Source organism: Podospora bellae-mahoneyi, chromosome 2, assembly GCF_035222275.1.
Source record: "Podospora bellae-mahoneyi strain CBS 112042 chromosome 2, whole genome shotgun sequence".
In the NCBI taxonomy this organism is placed as follows: domain Eukaryota; kingdom Fungi; phylum Ascomycota; class Sordariomycetes; order Sordariales; family Podosporaceae; genus Podospora; species Podospora bellae-mahoneyi.
In genome coordinates this window covers 4,778,918-4,801,696 of record NC_085881.1, presented here as the reverse complement: position 1 = coordinate 4,801,696, position 22,779 = coordinate 4,778,918, and the positions used below count along the sequence as shown (strand labels likewise).

The window sequence follows — 22,779 nt, the reverse complement described above, 5'->3', positions numbered from 1 at the left end:
TCTGGTCATATTACGAGATAATGAGGCGATCAGCAAGACATCCTTTTGAATCTTGAAGCGTGCGAGAATGGATCAGAATATGTATAAGTAGACCTGTTGCCCTGCTCTGCAAATCACTGGAAGGGCAAGACTAGCAGGACCTTCAGCCCCCCATCCGAAGTATCGATTTTCCAGGACCGACATGACGAGCACACCGGTGCGTGAAGTGAATGCAGGAACAGGGATGGAAGTTGCAGCGTGGTAGCGCATGGGGTTGAGACGAGGAGGACACAACGTCAATAAGCAATCAATCCAGAAATGGTATCATTTGTCTATCCATGGGCGAAAACACGACACCACGACACTTGGCTCGACAGCAAAGAACCGATCAAAGCTAGGGCTTAGTTAACGTCAGGGAAGACTTCCTTGAGGAAATTGGTCGAGAAACGGGTCGCCTGTTCATACGCCTTCTCGAAACCCTGCTGCCCACCATAGTAGGGGTCACTGATCACCTCGGCCTTGCCGGTTCCCGAGTACTCTCCGAAAAGCATCACTTTGGCCTTGCTGTTCGATTTGCGTTGCTGGATACGTTGGAGGTCGGAGAGGTTGGCACGGTCCATGGCGAAGATGTAATCAAACTTGTCGAAATCAGACGCATTCACCTTCAACAGCGATTAGAAACGATGCCCGAGCCCGCCGATCGATAGACCGAGCCTTACCTTGCGTGCCGCATGCACATAGTCAGTGATACCATGAGATTCGAGGGTGGACATGGTGCGGTCATCTGGTCCTTCACCAATGTGGTACCCACCTGGTCAAAGAAAGATAGTGTGGTTAGGGTTGCTGGAGACGACACAGAGGGCGACATCATCGAGAGAGACATACCCGTTCCGCAAGAATCAATATCGGCAACCAGGTCCTTGTACGGCTCCTTCTTTGCCATGGCTTGGAAGACGCCTTCAGCCATGGTCGATCTACAGATGTTGCCCAGGCAAACGAAAAGGACCGAAATCTTCTCAGCCATGTTTGCAATAGCGATGACGATAACCGATGGAGAGATACACGAAACTACCAAATGAGTGGCTAGGCTAGAGACCTATATGGAAATGCTCAGGGGGAAGGAAGATATTGGTGGAAAGATATTGTTGAGGTCTATCAAGGAGGTTCCAAAAATACTACCCCGCGACAACGACAAGGTCAGCGGCAAACTGATAAGCTGCGATAAGGGATAGCAATGTCATGGGTTAGGGTTCAAGGTGCAAGGGCACGACGGGACGCAACTGTTGCTTTCATTGTGGACTTGGCATCGCTAAGCCATGAAGAAGAGTATCAAAAGGGTTGCTTGAGTGTATGTTCATACGGATAGTAGATGCTAAGAATCTTTTACTTCAATAACACCATGCTATGGACAGTATGCTGGTCGTGTCCAATAAGAATGTCTCCGGACAATACTTGCATACCTTATATATATGGTAGTAGGTATGGATCAAACTGCCTAGTTGCACCAAGAGCAGCATACGTTTTGCTGGAACAAAGAGGCAATTCAAAAACCAGATCATCCGTTGTATCCCCTCCTTCTTCCGCATTTGCAATATGACGCAAGAGCCGCTAAGCTGTCTTGTGGCCTACAGCATAGAGTGGATTGTCACTTTTAATTTCCATTCTCCGATTGACACGACTAACCATCGGAGCCGGGCCGGCAGTCTGGGACTGGTCTGGGCAGGGCAGCCGTTGCAACGCCAAAGTTCAACGGTCCAGGTTTCTTCCATTCGTCTGGCTGTAAAGTGCAAACTTCCAAAACCAAGATCTTGAGCGTCACCGTACCTAGTAGAGCATATCGATGGAGGACAGGCAGCAGATGGTTGCGTCAGGGCCATCAACGTGATTGATGGTAAGATCCCCAGTGCCTCAGATCAGAGCAAATTCCAACCGATCCAGTCAACCGGAACAGATCTCGGCGTTAGGGAGAAAGGGGCCGAACGATCGGAGCCCGGAGAGAAAAGGGTTCAGAAAACGGAACAGGCTGCCACCGACATCATTCGGGGCTATTCCCCGCGCCGACCGCTCGGCAAAATCCCCTTGCCTTATCTAACCCTGATCTTATAGATAGGACGCCTCGGCAGCATCCACCAGGTTACAGAATAAATGCCCAAAAGAGAAGGCCAGGAAGTCTGGCGGTGAAATACGGATGGGCGGCACACATAACGAGGTCAGTTATAGAGAACAAGAGAATAAAAAGAATGTATAGGATGGCTTGGGCAAATCACGCAAGCTCGCGCAACCACTTGCCAAAGAGGACCCCCATGCACGCCACCCGTAGAAAACATATGCTAAACACGCGTGCAGACGCGGGCCAAATCAACCTAGGTTGGAGAGCCCCGCCATCCCACCACGTCCGTTGATTCATCAGCAGCAAAAGCCTTGAAGGAAGCAATTTATCTCAACCGTGGCAGTGGGTATCCAAGCATCCATCCCCTCCCCCCCAATCCACCCACCTGAATCCATCTCCATGCATCTGATAATGGGCCGCTACCACACACACCTGCCGCACAAAGGCAGAGAGAACTGCGGCTAGCGCTGCTGGGGTATTTTTGATCTGATTTCCCTGGTTCGTTTGCCCATCAGGGTAAGTTCCCGATCTTGGAGGGATACCAAACCCTGAAGATCGCTACACTTTGCCTCCCCTCGGGATCCAACCCAAGAACGAACTCGTTAGGTTGTCCCTTGACATCAAACGGCTCCATTTTTGGAAGGAAAATAGGGCCCCGGGAATGATAGGATCACAAATACCTACTGAGGCTTTGCGTTGCCCCGTCATAACCATGCCCTCCTCCCTCTAACTAATAATTTTTCTTTTCTCCCACCTTGACCTTTTCTCTTCCGTTCTTGGTCTACACAGCACCTGGCTCTTCTTACACACCTGTCTCCTTACACACCTGTCTCTTCTTACACACCTGTCTCTTCTTACACACCTGCGAGAACGGACGTCGTATTCAAGGGACCAACATCAAAGTACCCCTCCACCAAATCCCCACCATTTCACATACAGATCAAGACTTCGGGGCGATTATAATACCGCGGATAGAACGGATCAGACGGACATCGTCAGCAATTCGGTCGATAGATTGACCGACTCTCTCACCTTCTTTCAGAACAAGAAGTTCATCCCTTTACCGCTCCTTCGGTACACTCAAGCTTTACCTTTTGGTCAAAGTTGTGCCAGTGGCAAACTTGATCCTTTCGAAGGGGTGCCCTTACCGGTACTTCCCAGACCCGTGGAAACCCGAGTCCAATTCTCCACCCCAGGCATTCGGTGAGCCGTGGCCCACGAGCGACTCGCGCCGATTCGAAAGAAAAACAGTTCTAGAAGGAATTGAAACAGTGGGAACAAAAAATAAGAGGCAAAAGAAGGGAGGAATTGTCTAGCAGGAGAGGGAGTTTTGCAAGTGCGCTCGTTGTAGGACTGAAGAAGAAACACTGCGGCAAAATGGTTGAACAGCGCCAGCACGGGCGCACTCCCGTCCACAACAGCGAGGTCTACCTCCTCCGCCAGATGCCTCCAACCTTCTCAACCATCCCCCCACTGTCCCCTCCGTCCCCCATCACACCCGCCGAGGACGATGACTTTTGCAATGGCATGCCGATCGAGGCCCTCTCCCTCTCCCAGCCGGCCATTGCCGTCGCCGACGAGAAGCTCGCCGTCGAAGAGCGTCTCTCCAACGCCGTCCACGTCCTCTCCACCGAGACCACTGCCCTGCAGAACCTGACGGCGCTCTACTCCACCGACCGTCTCGCCCGCGAAGGCTTCAACCGCGCCGTTGAGGCCATCACCCGCCGCAACCACCCCAAATACCCCCACCACCAACACCACTCCCACAGCCGACGAGCGACAGACGGCAAGATAGTAGTAATAGGCGTCGGCAAGTCAGGGCACATCGCCAAGAAGCTCGTCGCAACCTTCAACTCCCTCGCCATCCAAGCCGTTTTTCTCCACCCCACCGAGGCCCTCCACGGCGATCTGGGCCAGATCGGCCCCCGCGACACCTTCTTGCTGATCACCTTCTCCGGCAAAACCCCCGAGCTCCTGACGCTTCTTCCCCACCTCGACAAGTCACTTCCTCTCATCCTCTTGACGTCTCACACCCGCCCGGAAACATGCGAGCTGATCAAGCACCGCCCCGACACCATCCTTCTTCCCGCACCGATCCACGAGCCAGAGACAAAGTCCTTTGGCGTGTCGGCACCAACAACCTCCACGACGGTGGCGCTGACGGTAGGGGATGCGCTCGCAATCGTCGCCAGCAGGGAGCTACACCCCAGCGTGGCGAGCGTGTTTGCCAAAAATCACCCCGGCGGCGCGATCGGGGCTGCACTGAGGAAGCCAAGCTCGAGTGAAAAGAGCGCGAGGGAACTGGCGGTGCGAATGGAGATGATTCCGCTCCTGGATACCCCCCCAGAAAAGACGGCTACGGGTGCGGATGTGCTCAGGGCGGGCTATGCCTCGCCTTCCGGGTGGGTGAGGTTGCAGACCGGGGATGTTATCTCCCCCAGGCGGATCAGGAAGCTGGACTCGGCGGATCTGGTGACCGGGTTGGAGGAGCTGAAGGGGTGGCTGGTGACGAGCAAGAAGGAGTTTGTGCCTGTTGCTGCCGACTCGAGCGTGGAAAAGGCGGCCGAGTGGGTGCTGGGGATGAGGGTTGCGCTTGGGGATGGGCAGTATGAGGATAATGCGATTGTCGCTGTTATGGATCGGGGAGAGTGTGTTGGACTTCTTGAGGTGGGGAGTCTGATGGAGGAGGCATGATTTTTTTTTCTTTTTCTGTTCTGGCTTCCAGTCAATGTGAGCTGGTCAAGGCAACGATGTTTATGAGTTTATCTTCCTTTGGATACAAGAGAGGGGAGCAGCTGCATTTATGGATCATGTGAGCACGTCGGTTGGTGATCAGGGGTTGGCGTGACCCAAGGGCAGAGCTAGAGCGGATTGGGAGGTATTCTGGTATTTATGCGCAGCATTAGGTAGGCTGTCTGCTTTTATGATTTTCGATTTTTGTAGCAAGGCGTTGCGGGACCATCGTACATTTATTTCAATCTTCTTGTCATGGCCGAGAAAGAGGAGTAGGTAGAAGTGGCGGGTGGCATCGTCTTGAACATCAGGTACAGGATTACACTGTACAGCGCAAACATCATTGGGTGGCAGCGACTCTCTTTTTATTTATGGTATTCTATTTTACTGTTACATGAGACACCCTGTGACATTAGAAATTCAGTTGTCATTGATCTACCATATCCGAGTGCTGAATTAGCTTGAGTAACAGTCCGCCATGCTGTGAAGCACATTTATGATGTACATGATGACCAGACCGTAACAAAATTTGACCCATCTGGCTAATAACCTCTAAACAAGACAGACGCTCAGTCCGAATCACTCTCACTACTCTCGCTACTTTCGCTGCTGTCAGAATCGCTCCCATCATCTGCTTCCTCTTCATCATCAGACTCATCCTCTGATGAAGACTCGGAGGAGGACGAGCTGCTGCTACTCGTTTCCTCATCCTCCTTACCATTCGGCGCATCCGCCATGTTCTCATCTTCGTCATCGTCATCGTCATCGTCGTCAGAGCTGTCACTTTCCGACTCGGACGAGCTGCTGCTCTCATCATCGCTGATATTGCGTACTTTTCTCAGTCTGCGCTTCTTGGCAGGCTGCTGTGAATCATCGTCACTGCGTGTTCTCTTATCTGCGACTGCATTCTCCTGTCCTGACGATGACGAAGAGGAAGTGATAGTTGACGCAGCGGCTGTCGATGTTGTGGTGCTCTCCTCACTGTCCGACGCTAATTCTACGGCCACGATCTCAGCGCGAATGCGCCTCAGTGCTCGCTGCTTGACCAGAGGGTCCACGGTTCTGATGACATATTGTACCTCCTCTAATGGGCGCTTGCCATTGGCATTGGTACCAGTAGACTGACGTTGCTTTTGATGCTGTTGCAGGTCCTCAAGAAATCGCGAGATAACCTCCTCGTACTCTGTCTGCTTGGTGGCCTTGTCCTTGGTGTCGGCAGGGAAAGCGCTGACACCCTGCTCCATATCTTTCTTCTTGATCTCCACCGCCGTCTCTCGTAACCTCGTCCGCACGCCTCCCTTGAGGTCGCTGATATATTGGTAGAAAATTGGAATATCGGCTGACGGGATCTTGTCGCCGTCAAAGAGATACTTAATGAGCAATGTCTGGTGGTTCTTGTTGAACTTCCACGAGTCGCGCGCAGTGTGCCACTGGCGAAGGTAATCGAGGGATGGTTCAAGGTTCGTCTCGGGTTTGGCAACAGGTTGCGCTGGCCTCTTGGCCTTCTTTTTCTTTGCCTTCTTCTTTGCTGGTTCGACGGATGTCTTCTTGGTGTCCGCTGTGAAGGACACAGATTTTCTTTGTGATCCAGGTGTTTGTTCGTCGGCTCGCAACCTCTTGTTGGGAGTTTGCACATACGAATTGCTGTTATAGCTGTTGGCCGGCGACTGATATAGTGGTTGCTTTCTCTTGAGCGCGCTCACAGGGCTGCTGTTTACTTGCGAAGCGGAATTGGCATTGGGGCCGGTTGAGCTCAAGACAGGGCTCTCGTCAGATGCTCCCTTGAGCTTGAGGCCCAATCGCTTCCAGGCCGGGACACGAGCGGACATGTTGGCCAGCAAAGAAGAAGCAGGCAAACAGGTGTCGACCGAGGTGAAGAAAAAAAAGCCCTGGACCGAGACAGACGACGTAGGACGGACAGGGGCGCGGGTTCCCACAGAAACGGCAAAAGTGCAAATTGAGCCGAGTAGCGCTGTTTTCAACGAGACCCAAGAGTTTCTGAATGCAAGAAATATTGGGGCCGTTTGGCGATGTCGTGAGTTCTATTGGGTGTTTGTGTCGATGCTGCCAGTTGAATGAGAAACAGCCTGCAGCAAATTTCTGTTCCGCCAGTGCTTATCAGCGCCCAATACAGGGGTCTTGCGCCCGATAACAGAGCAGAAGTTAAGAATGTGGGGCAACCCCACTACCATTGAAGCTTGGGCCCCAGCCATGACGCTTAAGCCAAGATCTGCTTTCTATTAATGCCTAACTTTCAAGGCAGCCAGACCGCCCGCAACAGCTGGCCGTCAGCCTTCTCCAGGCAAGCAGAGCAACGCGTCGATGGGCAGCTGGAGCTTCCCTGCCAGGCCAACCGCAACGACGAACGAAGCTCCTTGCCGCCTGCTCAACACCAACACCACCACCACCAAACAACCACCACTGCCCGATCTTCTGACATTGCGCATCTACCGATTCGTCCTCCTCCCATTCGCTCACACAATCCTTCAATAAAGCTTTCATCAGCTCACATCGGTCAAGATGGCGGGTACGTTGATTACCAGCTGCGACGCTGTCGGGCGAGCTTCGAGCTCCACTTTGGTCCTGGCTAACACCTGATGCGCAGGCAACGCTGGTTACGACCGACACATTACCATTTTCTCCGACCAAGGAAGACTGTACCAAGTTGGTATGTACAAGTGCCATAGCCGAGAGGGAGGGGCAAGGGGAGAAGGAGGGCAGTAGACGAGGAGGAACCAAGGAGAGGAAGCCGTCGAAGAGTTGAGAGAATTGGAAATGGGGACTGGTTGCGTCTGAGTAGGAGAGAGACTGACAAAGGGATGTCCTGCAGAATATGCCTTCAAGGCCATCACAGCCGCCAACATCATGTCCATTGGCGTCAGGGGCAAGGACTGCGCTGTTGTCCTGTCCCAGAAGAAGGTTCCAGTACGTCAGAAGCAACCGATATTCTGCTGCCTAGCCGGTCAGCTCTAACAGCGTGGTGCAGGACAAGCTCATCGACCCTTCTTCCGTCACACACATCTTCCAGATCTCGCCCTCGGTTGGTTGCGTCATGACCGGCTCCATCGCAGATGCGCGAGCGTTCTCCCAGCGTGCCCAGTCAGAAGCGGCCGAGTTCAGATACAAGTTTGGCTATGAGATGCCATGCGATGCTCTGGCCAAGAGACTTGCCAATATCAGTCAAGTGTACACTCAACGGGTATGACGACGGGAAATATTGACTTGCCTTGGCAGGGGAATATTGGAATATCGAAGCTGACATCCTTGCTAGGCATACATGCGCCCATATGGCCTCGCTGTGACGCTGATCTCCCTCGATTCCGAGTTTGGGCCGCAGTTATTCAAGTGCGACCCCGCCGGTTACTATATCGGTTACAAGGGCACAGCTGCGGGTCCCAAGCAGCAGGAGGCGCTCAATCATCTCGAGAAGAAGCTCAAGAACCGGGATTATGCGGACGGTGATTGGAAGGAGGTTGTTGAGCTTGCAATCACAACACTGAGCACGGTCCTCAGCATGGACTTCAAGAAGACCGAGATTGAGATTGGTATTGTGGGGGGGCCACGCCCAGACGGCAAGGAAGGCACATACCCTGGGTTCAGGACACTTACAGAGGATGAGATCGACGACAGATTACAGGCTATCGCCGAGAAGGACTGAGGTGAGGGAGAGAAAATACTACCTCGGGGGAAAGTGGGTGTAGTGCCGCGGCCGACCAGGCAGGATGCCAGGTGCTGATTCGCTGTGGGCTCTTGGAAGGTCAGGCTGAGGGAGTGAGGGAGTGGGGGAGTAGACAAGAAATCAGATATGATACGGTGAGGTTTTTGGACCCCCTATATCCACATCCCGCGCGTTGTTTTGTGCTACGGTTCATTCACTCGTGCCATAGAATCTATCATATGCAGCATGCAGGAAAGAGCGTCTAAAATAGACCGGTTCAAGATTCAACCATGTCACAATGGGCGTAGCCTCGTAGCCGTGTGCCCTGTGTCGTATCCAGTGTGGCTTACCGTTTGAAGGCTGAAGACGTTGCTCGTTGTGGGTGCGTGCTGCGGTGTGAAACAGCCAGATATCTACCCACTAGCTTCGTGCCTCTGAACCGAGACCCTCAACGCAACTGGGCGGACAGTGACCGCATCAAGATGCTTTTGCTTTTGCTGACGGGGCAGTTACCTATTCCTGCGGCCCACGCGGACCAAACCACGCTGTGGCAACCTGGACGGGAGCAACGGCGGGAGATGCGGGAATAGATGCCACTGGTGCGGTTGTCAACAAGCGGCTCTTGTGTGTGGCTTCTGGGCCGCCAGCAAAGCGGCCAGGATCTGGGGATGGTCCTCATCGACGTTTCGACTCTGGTCGGTTTCAACTTGGAATTACATGCAGGGACCCACAAAGCTGCCTCTCAAATTCGGATTCTACCCGAGTGCGTGGGATCGGGTTAGGCATGTTGGGGATTAGTGTGGCAGAAGAGTTCGGACGATGAGTGCATAGTTCATGGGGGCAAGGTTATCCGGGTGCGTGGGAAGGACTGTGAGAGGTCGATGCACGCTGCTGCAGGTCGACCAGAGGGCCCTGAGAAGCTGACAAGCAGCCTTCTTCATGGACTTGGCGAGAAAGTCGTCTCCCGTTTGGCGGATGGAAGGAGGGGTCGTGGATCCCCTCCAAGGCTGCTTCAAGCCTCTCAAGCCTCTCTCAACGGCGCCGCCTGCCGTTCGTCCCGTCCTCACACCGCAAAACAGCGTCATCACCAGTCCGAGACACTTCGAGAAAGTCCAAAAACGGTTATCCAAGAAAGACGGTCCCTCCCACTTGCTCACATTTGGCCCAGGAATCGAATGACAAAACTGCACCATTGATGTTTTTTGCTGCTTCAGCTTGCTTCGGCAACGGTGTTGGGAGTTGTTGGGCAACACGGCTAGGAAGGCCATTGGCTGCCGAAGTCTTGAGCCACAGCAAGCTGCCTCCACGGAGAGTTCTGGCCGTTCTGGCCATCACCGGGGAGGCCCGAAAGCGGTTTAGCCCATCTACTGTGGCGTCGCTGAATACTCGTTAGAACTGCCGTTTCGGGGACCCCCCTGTCAACATCACGGTGCACAAACCATCCAAAGCCACCAGGACAGGGCCCGAGAGGCTCTTTTTGTCCCATATCGAACCCTTCAAGGCATTTCCACAGCCTTTGGCCGTGAGATGCCGCCCAAACGATAGGAGGCTGCATTGGACCTGCAGCTCTTGTCCAGCCTGACCAGGGCCTGTCTGAAATCACACCGTTGCAGCCGTGTGCCGCCGTCATTCTGCTGCCTCCATCGTCCCTCTCCAGCCTCTCACATCTCAGGCCTTGCAGCGGTGGGGGAAGTGGAGGTTCAAGGCCGTGCATTCATTCGGTATCACGGACAAAGGGGGGGGTGGACTCACGGTACAACACTGCCCAGCTAGGTAGGGGCCTTATCCCTACGAGGAATGGAATGCAAGGCACATGGATAGCAGGAAATCGACGTAGCATCTCGACACTCCACCTCCATCAAACCTCTCCTCCACTAACATGGCGATGCATCTCCCTCCTCGTGCGACAGGGCACCGGCCTGCAGGCTGGGCATCAAGCGGCTGATGATCTAATCTGTCCTCTCTGCGGGTATAGACTTACCCAAGCCTTTGACGTAGTCATGCTGTCGAAATACTCCGGGACTTAGTCCCGGGTTTATCGTGACAACGTGCATGCTGCCATCTCACTCACGCACTCACACACTCACACACATTGACCCCGTCCAAGATACGTACCTCTAGGGGGAACTCTGATTCGGAGTCCTCCTTGCGATGTCTTTGGTCTTGATCCCCTCAACGGTTTGATATCCACCATGTCGAGACATCTACATAAAGTCAATGGGGTTCGCCCCAGTTGCCGTCGACAGGACACCACCAAGCCATCATCACCTTCACTCAGCGATTGACCGCCAATCTCTTCTCTTTTCAGACTTGATATCTCTTGTGTCTTGCATAGAGTGCAGCATACTCCCATCCTCCTGGCCTTCCTTGTTTTCCCAGCATCAACCATCTTTTTTTTCTCACTCCTGCCTTGCTTTTCACCAAGTTCGAGATAACGAGCAGTTCTTGCCATCGAACTCAATCATTCCTTGACCCTATATATTCGCCCTTCTTCCACGCTCGACTTTCAGTTCTCCAAAACCTGACCGCTACCATGTCTGACGGACGTATGTTGCTCGCCCTTTAGCACCCACACCCCCCCTCTTTTACCCCCTACACCCAAGCCTAAGCCCTATCAACACAATGCCCACCCCCTCTGATGGGCTTGTGCGTCATCGGAAATTTACGACAGTATCCCTCGGGAAGCCATCGTCCACTCCCATGAATCCAACCGAGGCGCCACCCCCGACGAGGCTTGCTGAAAAGCGATCTTCACCTTGGCAGGCCACCACTCCTCAGGAAGTTATGAGACTAACGGGAAGCTCCAGTCAACGAATACCGCACCGCCCGCGTGGCCGAGTTGCTTTCCGACTTTCGCACTCTTCAGTATTACATTGCTGCTGCCCCGGTCAACCCTACCGACATGGATGACTACTACACGGAGGGATGGGCAGCACTTCGCCAGTGCGCTCTTGATGGTCAGCACATTCTCAACTGCGCTGCCGACATCACAGTCCCCCGCGCGAGTGGTGGTGCGGATGAGCAGGCCAAGGCCGAGCTTAAGCAGTAGGTTTCTCGTCCTCCAAACTTGGTTATCCGTCCTCCCCTTTTTCTTGATATTAACGTCATGGACCCAACAGAGTCCTCCTTGACGCCTACGCTCGCCGTCACGAAGGCCAAAAGATCTATCTCCGTCAGGCTGCTGTGCAGCGCTGGATCGAATGGCGGGATCAGATTCTTATGGGTGGCAGGCCTCACTCTGGCAACCAGAGCCAACTTAGGGCCTGCGACCAACAACTGCGTGCTGTACGTCTACTTTTCACTGTTTCTTTTTTCTCCTTTTCCTGTTGCCCCCTCAGAAAAACTTACAAAAAGTAGGAGCTCGCAAACATCACCGACGAAGCCATCTACTCGGAGCTTCAGGTCTCCGACATGACCATGGGCCGCTGGGTAGACGAAGACCCAAGCCTCCGCGCTGTGCAGCGGTGGGTTCGGACTCGGAGAGCTTAATCCCTAATTCACGACTTGTCACGACGACGACGACCTGATCACATCACGGTTCACGGCCGGTTCAACTCGACGATCTTTTCACCATGCCTCACGAAACCACGACCATGATGGGAGAAAAAAACTTAATGTTTACACACATCGATACCCCGGGGGCCCCCCTTGCCAAATTCTCCGTCGGCCAAAAAGGGGGGCAACAACAACACGATACGATGCGAGTCATCAACTACACAAAAATAATTATCTCCTCTCTTCTTCTCTTCTTTGCATCATGGGGGGGAAGGTCATTTTCCCTCTGAACATTTTTCTTCTTTTTCTTTTGGGGCGACATTTTCGATGAATTCCAGGTTTTGTTTGGGGTTTTTAAAACATTGGATTACAAGATACCACGGGTCAGCACACGCAGGGATACAGGTTTTATTTTCCCCGTTTTGGATTTATTCTTTTTCTTTTGTCGTTTCGTTATGGTTATTAAAAAGTTCAACTGTACATATTTGTTGAATGGTTTGGTACTGGCTTGGAGCTCTGTCTGGAACAGGAGCTTCTTGCGGGTGGGTTGGATGGTCATACATGCATACACACAGCATATTTTGTCAGGGGACGTTAAAGGATACCAAAAAAGGGAGGGCCCTACGAGCTGCCGGGAGCAGCGTAGGAAAATAGTTGTTGAATTGCAAAACAGTCTTGCATTAAGTGGCTTCAATATGATACGCTAAATCTCTTCGACTGTGTATAATACATGTACTCCAACTACCATCAACGAATCTAAACATTCTTGCTCTGTACACACAATGCAATTCCACCCACGGATAAAAACATGCCAATCAAGGTATCTGGTACACAAGTTAGCTATTGGCCGTAGTTGAATATAGCAACAAGCCCTACCACGACTGATAACCTTCCCTTCCACCCACCACTCACCCAGCACGGTAAACAAGAACGCACAGGTATTCACAATAGGCACCGTCAAGCTCAGTTCTGTATCATCCTATCAGCAACCATCCAGCCACCTACCCTTTCCCATACGAGGGGAGGGGGGGTGACACATACCAGCCTTCCCAATCAACAAAAAGAACCACACGCTCCCCGTCAAGTTCAGCACCAGCGGCACCGCATACCTCGGGTTCCTCAACAGGTCCATCACACCAAAAAAGGCCCCGAGCACCTTCCGCTTCACCACACTCGACTGCACAGAGCGTGACTCGAGCAGCGGGTGGGGTGGAGGGGAGTGGGAGCGGGCCGCGGCGCGGATGAAGGGTGTCGTCAACCCCCACGCTATGCCCACCAGCAAAAAGGAGAGGACGTAGTTGACCACCGGAGGTTTCGGCTCTGGGTTGTCAGAGAGGAGGATGTCTGAGGCAGCCATGTTGTAGGTACCGAGTGAAATCGCCACCTTGCTCTGCCAGCCACGTGGGAGGTATTTTTAGAATCGGCTTGGGTGTGTTTTAGGTTGTTGATGATGATGTGATGTTTTGAAAGTCTTGAAACAACATGCCTAGCACGTGGGGAATCGGCCAATTACCCCGGACGGCCTCCTAGAAAACGGTTGTTAGAGAGAGGGGCGCAAGGCGGAGACCCGACAGTTTGGAGCTGAATATGCACCACACACGAGCAAATCAACAAGAGTGGGCAAGTGCAGGTGACGACAAAAATCAATAACTCGGCTCTCAGCCTTGTGGACAGGTGGTGACCAAACGGGGGAAACGCTGAAACGGGAAAGTAGCGCCGCGTCCGTTGAGATGGGGACTGTGGCTTAGTTTTTGGTTTATCGATAAGACAACGGCGCTAAATTGTGGAGATGTTCTGATTGGGAATAGCGTGGCTTTATTGTCCGATGTCAACTTTTCTTTTGTAAATGTTCTTTGGGCTTCAAGATACAAGGCATCCAAAGAGTTTTGCGTCGACTTTGAACTTCCAAAGTTCCTGATTTCTTTACCGACACATAATCTGCAAAGATCGACAGCATATTTGAGCCTGAAGATTCGGCCCGAGGGGCTCACAACGCTGCAGTGTCTCCCTACTGGACGCAGCTTTCCACAAGTCACGGTTGGCGTGTCCTCACCGTCGGGACGTCCGGATGTCCTCGCTTCATGATGAATGCTAAAAGCTGAGGTCTTGTTCCTCAACCGAGACGACAGAAGGCAAGTAAGCATTCTATCACGACAAATTTGATTGACAGGACGTTACCGCGAGGTTGGACCTCGGACGCTATTGACGTAACGCCAAGTTTCTAGCCTTCCCCATCAGCCAGTGGAGCTTGTTGTAGGGCTGAAGAAGTTCCTCGTCACCACTGGCAGACGCACAGAGGACGCAATGACTCTTGTTGGAGTTGATGGCCTGCACAAAAAATCCATTTGTTCCCATTCGTTACCTTTCTCATACATATATATTGTACATAGTCAACTCTGCTGCACCCAATACGACGGCACCTGGTGGGAAGATCACTCACTGATTGCTGACATGATGCAAGATCGGAAAGCAGGGCATCGGCTATTAAGCACACACCCTGCCCCTATATAGTTGTTGTTTCAAAGAAGCCGTCTTGGCAGTCATCCAGATTTTGAAGATGCAGCTGAATATCTCGGGCTTCAAGCCACCAAAGATTTATGATTGACGTTACATGACGAACTTGCTGTTCTCCTAAAGACAGACATCTGTGTTAGCGTTCCTGAACCCCTTTTTCTGACATCATCAGTCCTTAGCTTCAGAATCGTCAAGCTGGTGCAAGACGGTTCAAGGTTGGGAACTTTTCGCTCGGTCTAGTTATTGACGTGGAGTTGTAGATCTGCGGGAATCTGGATCTAAGAACCATCCCCCCTGGAGCGATCGATTTTAGCTTCAACTACGGATGTTTGCATGGGTCCGGTGGACTCCATGGCAAAGCGCCCGCTGGATCTCGACATCATGTTCCGGCTTTGCCCATGACGTCGGCCATTTCTCACCGTCCTCTTTTCGAAGCGCCTACTCATGTCCTGGACAAAAATAGCAGGTACTCTAGGTTAGTAGAACGTGTGATGGCCATTAATTTATACCTCATTAAATAATGAATAGGCCTCTTTAACTATTCGTTAAGATCGATTAACTATCTTCCGAGCCCTAGTAACTAATCATCTCTAACGCATCTTAACTAGGTATCACTCAAGTTTGATTCGGACTCCTCTCCCGAATTGACCTACTTTGCTGTGCCCGTTATTTTGTCCACGACGTGCTACTCTACAATCCCGATCAAGGAACCTTGCGTCAAGAAAACATGCCCAAGCCTATAGTGAGCTCTAGCTTGGCTCTACACGACAAAGCCACCCGTTGAGCGAGCAAGCCGCATCGTGCTATCAACTAGTATTGTTGATATATGACCGGGGGAGATCCCACCTTCCAGACACTAATTCTCATCACCCCTCACACAAAACGCAATCTCTCCATACAATCAACCAACCTTCAGGATGCCTACTGATGCTCAGATCGCCGGCGGCCACAAGGCCAACTTGAACAACCCCAACACCTCCAAGGAGTCCAAGGATAACTCCCAAAAAATTCTCGACAGCGAGTTCAACGGTGGTGACGGTATGCGTGCTCTCCATGAACACCCGATGTCTCTTGCTAATCACGCGTGTAGTCCCCAAGGCCAGCGACACCAAGGACAAGAACCCAGGCAACGTTGCCGGTGGTCTCAAGGCGTAAGTGATCCGTTGCATCCGAGGCGCGCGTTCCGAAACACGGCAACTAACGGTGGTTTGGCCGGACAGGACCATGAAGAACCCTAATGTCTCTGACGAGGCTAAGAAGTCTGCTGAGGAGCGCCTCAACAACATGTAAACCGCTACACGTGGGAAAGCTGGAAATTAGCGTGTCTGAAATCTTGTAAAATATAATCCAACCTCGAGTCTCCTCGATATTTCATTTGTAGCTACCATAGCACCCAAGCAAGACTAGCACAACAGTGATCAGATATACCTGTCTTCAAGTATTATATAGACCTGGAAAAATAGCTCATGTGACATATACTTTTACAGTGGTGACCCCAGCTCGAGAGACATGACAAGAGCTGAAATCCGGTTCCTGATTTCTCCAGTTGTGGGGTTTTGTTTCGGGAAGATCGTGGATTCTTGGTAAAAGCAACATCAAGGTGGGGTTCAAGACGTCAACAAGATGGCTTGGGAGACAGAGATTGCTTACGAGTTGTGACACGCCATAACCCGAGAAAGAACCAAACAACCTGGAAACAGATGCAAAGGAAAGTTGCGTTCCAAGCTGCAGTTGAAATCTCTTTATCTTGGGATGTCGGGATGCAGGAAGGGGAAAGAGGCTGGTGCAAATCAGAGGCGAGCATTTGGGGCTGCCACTGCAAGGTCGATCAGGAAACAGCTTTAAACCCCTGTTCCGGGCATCAGCCCAGCCTCGCGGATTTGCGCGGTAACGCGGGTATCGGGCGCACCAGCCACCCCAAATCCAGTGGAAATGCACGTAATCCCCCAACTTGGAATCCACCCAACCACCGCAGAGACGCGCGATCTAACCCAAGCTAGCGGTTGTTTGGGGGGCCCGGGCGGCACCACTGCCGTGCGGATGCTTGTGCTTGTGCTTGTGTGCTTCCTGTGCTTGTGCTTCCACCTGCTCTCTCATCAGGGTGCTTTCTTCTTTCTGCACCTGCCTGCTCCTTCTTTCCCCCCCTTCCCTTCGTTGAGCTTTCTGGGTCGTGGCCTAACTCTTCAGTCTGACCTCATGTTTCTCTTTTGTTTTTTGACACACTTCTGAAGTCAAGCATTCGACCCTCGTTGTCAGCGGGGCACCTACCTCGGACCGCACGTCAGCACAACCTGGAAACACCCTCCCCCCAAAACAAGGACCAACAGCCGCTGGGCCAAGCCCCCCTCGAGTAAACAATCCCGATCCCTTCTTTTGATCAATCAAGAGCCACAAAACAGAAAAATAAGGGCAAAATGTCCACCAGAACAAAAACCCTCCCGCTCGCCCATACGGCGGGCATCTTCTCAGACATGAGTGCCGATGGACCAGAAATCGGTACGCTTGTTTTGGTGGTGGACCGGGCGAAAAACTTACCGAACCGCAAGACGATTGGAAAACAAGATCCTTACTGCGCTGCGCGCCTGGGGAAAGAAGCAAAGAAGACCAGCACCGACATTCGTGGCGGTCAAACTCCCAGATGGTATGTTTCCCTCAATCTTTCGGGTCACAGCAACACAAGGCTAGATAGATGGGATGGTGAACTCGACTAAACATGTCATGTCACACAGGGATCAAGAACTCAGATTCACAGTTCACGACTCACCAGACTACTTTCAGCTTAAAGTGTCCGTGTTCAACGACGACAAGAAGACCGAACTTATAGGCGAGGCATGGATAGACCTGCGCGATATCATTGTCGATGGGGGTGGGCAGAGTGATCAATGGCACCAGCTGCAATGCAGGGGTAAATATGCTGGCGAGCTCCGTCTTGAACTCACATACTACGACAACCACCCCAAGCCCGACAAGGCACCAACCAAGTCAAGAAATCCGCAACAAGCTTCCTTAGCAGAAAATGAGCAGCAACCCGAGACAGCGCCAGTGGCAGCCACGGGACCCAGGGCCATGCCGAAACGGCGGCCCCTACCTTCGGATCCGGTTACGGGGAAAACACCCTCACCCGCACCGTCGTCAAAGCCACCACCACCTGCCCCTGCGCCGGAGCCGGTAGAGACACCGCCTCGCTCTCAGCCAAATCCTATTTCATCATATGTGCCGTCTCAGTCACCCCTGCAGCATATTGAGTATGGGTCTCAGTCGTCGCGCTACCAGCAGCAACCACCACCACCGGAACATTATCCTCGTCGAGAGCGTAGTGCCGATCTTCGACGAGAGCCACCGCTCCCTCAACAATACCAGACACCGGAAAGAGTGGACAGATACCCTGGACAGCAATCACAGTCGTACGACCGCTATGACTCTAGGCCCAGTGACCCATATGGAGCACCACAACAGGAGCCACCTCAGGAATTTAGTGACGATCGACCTCCTCCACCTCCCGCCCATCGGTCTAGGCCTAGTCTCAACTCTGCTCCCAATTCAGGGTTTCAAGGGACTCCGCCGACAATGAGACAAGACGTTCTGAGGAACGAGGCCCATCGTGCTTCTGCCTCCCCTTCAAGTTACCCGGGGCGCCCAACATACAAGGCTGCCGACTCGTCACCAGCTGCTCTGCCTGGCTCTCAGTATCAGGCTGTAGAGCAACCCCCGCCACCTAGACATTATTCATATGACACGAACGGGTATGACCAGTCACATAGAGGCATGCAAGCCACCGTCGAAGACGTCCCCGAGTCTCCCGAGTCTTCTAATTCGAACAGAAGAAGCATGGGCAGGGCGCCTCCTGGCCAATCTCAGCAACAGTATGATCTGGACTTTGAACAGACTAGCCCTGCTCCACTGAACATTTCAGGGAGAAGACCGAGCAATGCAGTGGACCATCAATACTCCACCTCTCCAGGCATGCAAGATCAGCGGTACTCGACTTCTCCTGGGATCCAAGACCAGCGGTACTCGACTTCTCCCAGTGTACAAGACCAGCGGTACTCGACTTCTCCTGGCGTGCAAGACCAGCGCTGTTCGACCACGCCTGGAATGCAGGAACAATCGGGATATCAGAGCTCCAATGGCTACGTGATGTCCTCCACCGACTTGTCACGGCGGGAACCGTCGGATTACTCGTCTTCTTCCAACTATGGCCGGCATTCCGAGCCTAGCCTTCCCACGTACGAGTCCCATCAGAACCAGAGAGCACTGCCCTGGCGCGATGAGCCCGATAATGGGTCAAACAGCTACTCGGCTGCACCAGTGCCTGCTGCGTTGATTCCTGGGATTGATCCAAACATCTCACAGGAGATCGCGGTGCGTGTCAACGAAGACAGTGGTCGTCGACGGTACAACCAACAAGCGCAAATGGAGACACCCCCAAGGGGCAGAACCATGGATGTCGCTCGGAGATATGATCAAGATGGATCCCCGGCGAGCTACAACGCTCAGCCTCCTGCTCATGGCAGGAGTCCCATGACTTACACAGCAGGGCCATCGACATCGAGTGTTAACGTAGTGATCAAGTCGCGGGCATACTCGCCCAACCCATCCGTTCGTGACCCTAGTCCCAACCCGCCCCAGCAACATCACAACCCACCCCAGCAACAACACACCATCCGCCGCAAATCAGTAAGCCCCAGACCACCATCCTCTGATAGCCGCGCTATGTCCAGCGTTCCTTTCGGCCCCGACAGCTATGAGGTTCTCAACCCCACCGCCGCCGCTGCTGCCATGCACGACCCGACCGCTGCTCTGCCGGACTACGACGCAGCCACTGGCAAGATCATCACACACGATGGTCGCGAAGTTGACCCCTCTGACCATTTGCCCATGGACACTTGGGCACCTGAACCCGAAGCGAAGAAGCCGACACAGACATCTCCCGCTCCTCGTCCTACACCGGGTGGTCCACAACCGCAGCCCGTATCTTCGACCGGCCGTCGTCCTCTACGCATCGCTGCCGCCCCCCGTCCACAAAGCTACGTCGCACCTGACTCTTTCGATTCCCTCACTCCGTCCCCGCCTGTCTCCAACGGCCGAAATCGCCTCCAAAAGAAACCTCCCCATCGCATGTCCATCTCGTCTGGGTTCTCGCCATCAGAACCAGTCATGTCTGGCGCCAATGGTCTTGGTCCCGGAAGGAGGAACAGCAACGTTGGCTTAGACTCTCAGCCTCTTGCTCCCCTGCCTCCTCACCAGGACAACTTTAATTCCCAAAGAAATCTCCCACGAGCCTCAACTTTTGACTATGGCGCCGGGGAGAATTACCACCCTTCCATGCAGGGGAGTATTGGACGGAATGGGCCTCCTCCTCCGGCTAAGATCCCTTTGGCGTTGCCGCCTTCCCAGGGGTATAATAATAGTAATATGAGCGGCGCGCTGCAGTTGCACAGCAGTAGTGCTGCCAGACGAGGAGGGATGGATGATTATGATTATCATGACGGGGGGTATCGGCATCAAAATGACGGGTATGCCAATGGTGGTGGGGTGGGTGGTGGAAGGGAATTGAGCCTGGAGGAGGAGTTGAGGTCGATTGATATTGGAACGGGGAGATCGTCGAGGCGCCATCAGGGGTATGCGCATCAGGGGCAGTGGTAAAAAGAGGCGCATTTCCAACATTGGAATTTTATGATATCTCATCATTTTTGAGCTTTCATTTCCCTTGGTTTGGACTTTTTTTGGGGACGGAAGGTGAATTTGCGTATATGACTTATGGATATGACGAGGAGGTGTTCTATTATATACAGCGGTGGATTTTAGCTTTTTGGGAACATGTATGGTAGGGTAGGGATATGGATGGGCCAACATTGTGGGATGTTATGGATGATTTGGGGCGTAAATGAGACTTGATTGAACATTTCCTCTTTCATCTTGATGAGTGATGAATTCCCCCAGCACATTTATTAAGATTGAAGTTGGCTTTTGTTGGGAAGAGAAAAGAAGAGTCTTGGTGGAAGGTTGAGCCATTAGCTCAAAGCCTCTGACATCAAAACCCTGATGGATAATCCAATTGATGTGACCACCATCTGCTTGGGAGACGATTTTAGAACCCTAGTGCATTCGGCTGACTCACACCAACATCGGATGGCTTACCCGGCTTGACGGCGAGGAGGACATGTTCATCGCCGAAAGTGATGTTTTGTTGAGACAACAAACCCTAACATGTGAAGGAAATACATCCTAATACTTGAGCCATTTCAAAAGACCGTATCATGACAAGAGATTACACACCAACACAGAAAGACGTTGACCGCCACGAAACGCCAAACCAGGTAGACCCATCCGAAACATATGTTTTATTTTCCCCGTCATGCCCCTTCTCGCAGCAATATCCGAGGGTAGGTATCTCTCTATGTCAAAAGACAACAAAACAACCACAACAGTAACAACAGTACGAGAGCAGCAGCGGCTTTTGAATAAACCCTTTCCTATCCCCTCTTGGATCAAATAGAACAATATAAAAACTCCGACGCAATGCAATACAAAGAGACCAGACAGAGAATAATTAAGAAATACACAAAAGTAGGCTTGCCCCTTCATTAATAAACTGACGCTGCCCCCTAGTTATTCCCCAACGTCAAGGTCTCCAACATGCCCGCCACTTCCATGGCGGTTTGCGCCTTGCTCGCCGCCCTTGACACCTTGCCGAGGAGAGCGTGGAACAACACTGCCAGTTCTGAGCTTCCAGCAACGTGCTCGCTGTAGAGATCGTACAAGTGGAAGGACACATCAACGCAAATGCTGAGGTAGCGCGGGTCAACAATGTATTTGCTCACCCATTTTAGAAGAGGGATGATAGACACTTCGTCGCGACCCTCGAGCGCCTCGCGGAGCGCGGACCGGTGACGAAGAGCAATGAGAACGGTGAGGGCGGTAAGGGGTTGGTACTCTGGCCCGGACATGTCGATTACTTCGTCTAGACACGCGGCGTAGAACCCATCCTTGTAGTTGCGCTGCCAGGGCTTGAGCTTCTTCTTCCTGGAGCCAGTGTCTGATGTTGGGATGACGACGTCGACGTTTTCGCCCAGCATGTCCATGTTCTTATTGCTGACGACTGCGCGTTTGCGCTTGGCATTTCTGGCGTCGATCTTGTCGAGAGCTGAGGTGCCAATGGCGGCTTCGATAGCGGCGCGCTCGCGGGCCTTCTCGGCGGCTGCTCCTGACAGCTTGGTGCGGATGGCCAACACGCCGGATTGCATGCCTACGGCGAGGTGGCGGTCTTCTTGGGCTGCGCCGGCGGCGATGACCGAGAGGGAGAGGATAGGGCTGGAGTATTTGCACCCAAACACGACGTTCCAGTTGGAAGTCTCAAAGACCTTGACATGGCCATCCAGACTGCCGCTGACAACACGCTTGCCATTGGACGCCAACGAGAGACTTGTGACAGTCTTTTGGTGGTTCGTGATAAGACGCAGTGGTTTCGCGGCGACCAGGTCAAGGACCGAGATGGCGTTTCCGGAGGCAGCGAGGAGGGTGGTGCCCCCGGGAAGGGGCAGGACTTCTTCGATTGGGTCCTTGTGCTTAAAGGTGAAGACTGAACCGCCCGGTGTCCTAGCATCCCACACCCGGACCGTCTCATCGTAGGAACCGGTGACCAGCATGTTGCTGTTGCCGCCGGGGATGAAAGCGCCGCTGCGGACGTAATCTGAGTGACCGGTAAAGGTATGGCTGGGGTTGTTTGATGGCAGATCCCACAGCCGGACCGTCTTGTCGTCACTGCAACTCATGAGGGTGGTGAGCTCGGTGGGTGACCACTTTGTAACCCACACCGGCTGCTTGTGGATGTGCCATGTCTTGAGAATAACAGCCCTTGTACCGCCGCCGACATCAAAAACCTGCATCTTTCCCGAATCCTCACCGGCGACCAGCGCTCTGCCGTCAGCCCTAATCTCGCCGGAATGGGCCTCGCTGTCGAAGCGACCAATCGTCTTGAGGAGCTCGCGCTTTCGTATCGAGAAGATGTCCACACGGGGACCTGAGGTTACTGCAAAGAGGTCATTGATCTTTGTGGCGGCAACCATGGAATTGGACAGGACGGCGCCTGTCTGGGCGGGGAAACTGATATGCGAGATGGGCCATGTTGCCGTCGAGGTATGTAATTTCTGGTTCTTGAAGGATCTCCAATATCGCTGTTCGGGTGTGACGGGGCTGGGGCCCGAAGGCAGCTTAACCAGCGGTAACGGTTGAACTTCTGCTGCCATTTCGAATGCGTTAGTGAAGAAAACCTGAAAGCCGAGGGGGT

General features: G+C 52.9%; 9 protein-coding genes across 9 annotated transcripts; 5 read left to right on the top strand and 4 right to left on the bottom strand.

Moving 5' to 3' along the window:
• Positions 1–259: 259 nt before the first annotated feature.
• Positions 260–1,143, bottom strand: stp1 (Low molecular weight phosphotyrosine protein phosphatase). Its single transcript, XM_062877067.1, has 3 exons — positions 865–1,143; positions 699–790; positions 260–641 (listed from the first exon to the last, which is right to left on the bottom strand). Exons 1-3 carry the CDS (start codon positions 1,001–1,003, stop codon positions 381–383), a joined length of 492 nt encoding a protein of 163 aa, XP_062735721.1. The 5' UTR covers positions 1,004–1,143; the 3' UTR covers positions 260–380.
• Positions 1,144–3,466: 2,323 nt separating this feature from the next.
• Positions 3,467–4,783, top strand: QC761_213320 (uncharacterized protein; the record flags this gene model as incomplete). The annotated part of the gene is made up of 1 exon (XM_062877066.1): positions 3,467–4,783. The coding sequence occupies one exon, from the start codon at positions 3,467–3,469 to the stop codon at positions 4,781–4,783; it is 1,317 nt and encodes a 438-aa protein (XP_062735720.1).
• Positions 4,784–5,391: 608 nt separating this feature from the next.
• QC761_213310 (uncharacterized protein) lies at positions 5,392–6,651 on the bottom strand (the record flags this gene model as incomplete). Its single annotated transcript, XM_062877065.1, has 1 exon — positions 5,392–6,651. The coding sequence occupies one exon, from the start codon at positions 6,649–6,651 to the stop codon at positions 5,392–5,394; it is 1,260 nt and encodes a 419-aa protein (XP_062735719.1).
• A 137-nt stretch (positions 6,652–6,788) lies between these two features.
• Positions 6,789–8,777, top strand: SCL1 (Proteasome subunit YC7alpha/Y8 (protease yscE subunit 7)). The gene is made up of 5 exons (XM_062877064.1): positions 6,789–7,349; positions 7,428–7,490; positions 7,653–7,747; positions 7,809–8,021; positions 8,094–8,777. The coding sequence occupies exons 1-5, from the start codon at positions 7,343–7,345 to the stop codon at positions 8,478–8,480; spliced, it is 765 nt and encodes a 254-aa protein (XP_062735718.1). The 5' UTR covers positions 6,789–7,342; the 3' UTR covers positions 8,481–8,777.
• A 421-nt stretch (positions 8,778–9,198) lies between these two features.
• QC761_213290 (uncharacterized protein) lies at positions 9,199–12,753 on the top strand. Its single transcript, XM_062877063.1, has 4 exons — positions 9,199–11,026; positions 11,288–11,525; positions 11,600–11,765; positions 11,838–12,753. Exons 1-4 carry the CDS (start codon positions 11,014–11,016, stop codon positions 11,967–11,969), a joined length of 549 nt encoding a protein of 182 aa, XP_062735717.1. The 5' UTR covers positions 9,199–11,013; the 3' UTR covers positions 11,970–12,753.
• On the bottom strand, positions 12,675–14,217 carry QC761_213280 (uncharacterized protein). Its single transcript, XM_062877062.1, has 3 exons — positions 13,017–14,217; positions 12,852–12,944; positions 12,675–12,799 (listed from the first exon to the last, which is right to left on the bottom strand). Exons 1-3 carry the CDS (start codon positions 13,330–13,332, stop codon positions 12,732–12,734), a joined length of 477 nt encoding a protein of 158 aa, XP_062735716.1. The 5' UTR covers positions 13,333–14,217; the 3' UTR covers positions 12,675–12,731.
• QC761_213270 (uncharacterized protein) lies at positions 13,824–15,979 on the top strand. Its single transcript, XM_062877061.1, has 5 exons — positions 13,824–14,624; positions 14,750–14,964; positions 15,098–15,527; positions 15,580–15,640; positions 15,710–15,979. Exons 3-5 carry the CDS (start codon positions 15,407–15,409, stop codon positions 15,777–15,779), a joined length of 252 nt encoding a protein of 83 aa, XP_062735715.1. The 5' UTR covers positions 13,824–14,624; positions 14,750–14,964; positions 15,098–15,406; the 3' UTR covers positions 15,780–15,979.
• Positions 15,980–18,452: 2,473 nt separating this feature from the next.
• Positions 18,453–20,135, top strand: QC761_213260 (uncharacterized protein; the record flags this gene model as incomplete). Its single annotated transcript, XM_062877060.1, has 1 exon — positions 18,453–20,135. One exon carries the CDS (start codon positions 18,453–18,455, stop codon positions 20,133–20,135), a length of 1,683 nt encoding a protein of 560 aa, XP_062735714.1.
• Positions 20,136–21,097: 962 nt separating this feature from the next.
• Positions 21,098–22,738, bottom strand: utp15 (U3 small nucleolar RNA-associated protein 15; the record flags this gene model as incomplete). Its single annotated transcript, XM_062877059.1, has 1 exon — positions 21,098–22,738. The coding sequence occupies one exon, from the start codon at positions 22,736–22,738 to the stop codon at positions 21,098–21,100; it is 1,641 nt and encodes a 546-aa protein (XP_062735713.1).
• Positions 22,739–22,779: the final 41 nt, after the last annotated feature.

What these genes read in the sequence shown, in the direction of transcription:
- stp1 (XM_062877067.1), bottom strand. Translation starts at nt 1,003, where the DNA reads ATGGCTGAGAAGATTTCGGTCCTTTTCGTTTGCCTGGGCAACATCTGT. An exon ending in TATTGATTCTTGCGGAACGG is followed by an intron (nt 791 to 864) that starts GTATGTCTCTCT and finishes TTCTTTGACCAG; the next exon opens with GTGGGTACCACATTGGTGAA. An exon ending in ATGTGCATGCGGCACGCAAG is followed by an intron (nt 642 to 698) that starts GTAAGGCTCGGT and finishes TCGCTGTTGAAG; the next exon opens with GTGAATGCGTCTGATTTCGA.
- SCL1 (XM_062877064.1), top strand. An exon ending in AGGAAGACTGTACCAAGTTG is followed by an intron (nt 7,491 to 7,652) that starts GTATGTACAAGT and finishes GATGTCCTGCAG; the next exon opens with AATATGCCTTCAAGGCCATC. An exon ending in TGTCCCAGAAGAAGGTTCCA is followed by an intron (nt 7,748 to 7,808) that starts GTACGTCAGAAG and finishes AGCGTGGTGCAG; the next exon opens with GACAAGCTCATCGACCCTTC.
- QC761_213290 (XM_062877063.1), top strand. An exon ending in GCCAAGGCCGAGCTTAAGCA is followed by an intron (nt 11,526 to 11,599) that starts GTAGGTTTCTCG and finishes TGGACCCAACAG; the next exon opens with AGTCCTCCTTGACGCCTACG. An exon ending in GCGACCAACAACTGCGTGCT is followed by an intron (nt 11,766 to 11,837) that starts GTACGTCTACTT and finishes TACAAAAAGTAG; the next exon opens with GAGCTCGCAAACATCACCGA.
- QC761_213280 (XM_062877062.1), bottom strand. Translation starts at nt 13,332, where the DNA reads ATGGCTGCCTCAGACATCCTCCTCTCTGACAACCCAGAGCCGAAACCT. An exon ending in TTTGTTGATTGGGAAGGCTG is followed by an intron (nt 12,945 to 13,016) that starts GTATGTGTCACC and finishes AGGATGATACAG; the next exon opens with AACTGAGCTTGACGGTGCCT. An exon ending in AGGGAAGGTTATCAGTCGTG is followed by an intron (nt 12,800 to 12,851) that starts GTAGGGCTTGTT and finishes CTTGTGTACCAG; the next exon opens with ATACCTTGATTGGCATGTTT.
- QC761_213270 (XM_062877061.1), top strand. Translation starts at nt 15,407, where the DNA reads ATGCCTACTGATGCTCAGATCGCCGGCGGCCACAAGGCCAACTTGAAC. An exon ending in CGAGTTCAACGGTGGTGACG is followed by an intron (nt 15,528 to 15,579) that starts GTATGCGTGCTC and finishes TCACGCGTGTAG; the next exon opens with TCCCCAAGGCCAGCGACACC. An exon ending in GTTGCCGGTGGTCTCAAGGC is followed by an intron (nt 15,641 to 15,709) that starts GTAAGTGATCCG and finishes TTGGCCGGACAG; the next exon opens with GACCATGAAGAACCCTAATG.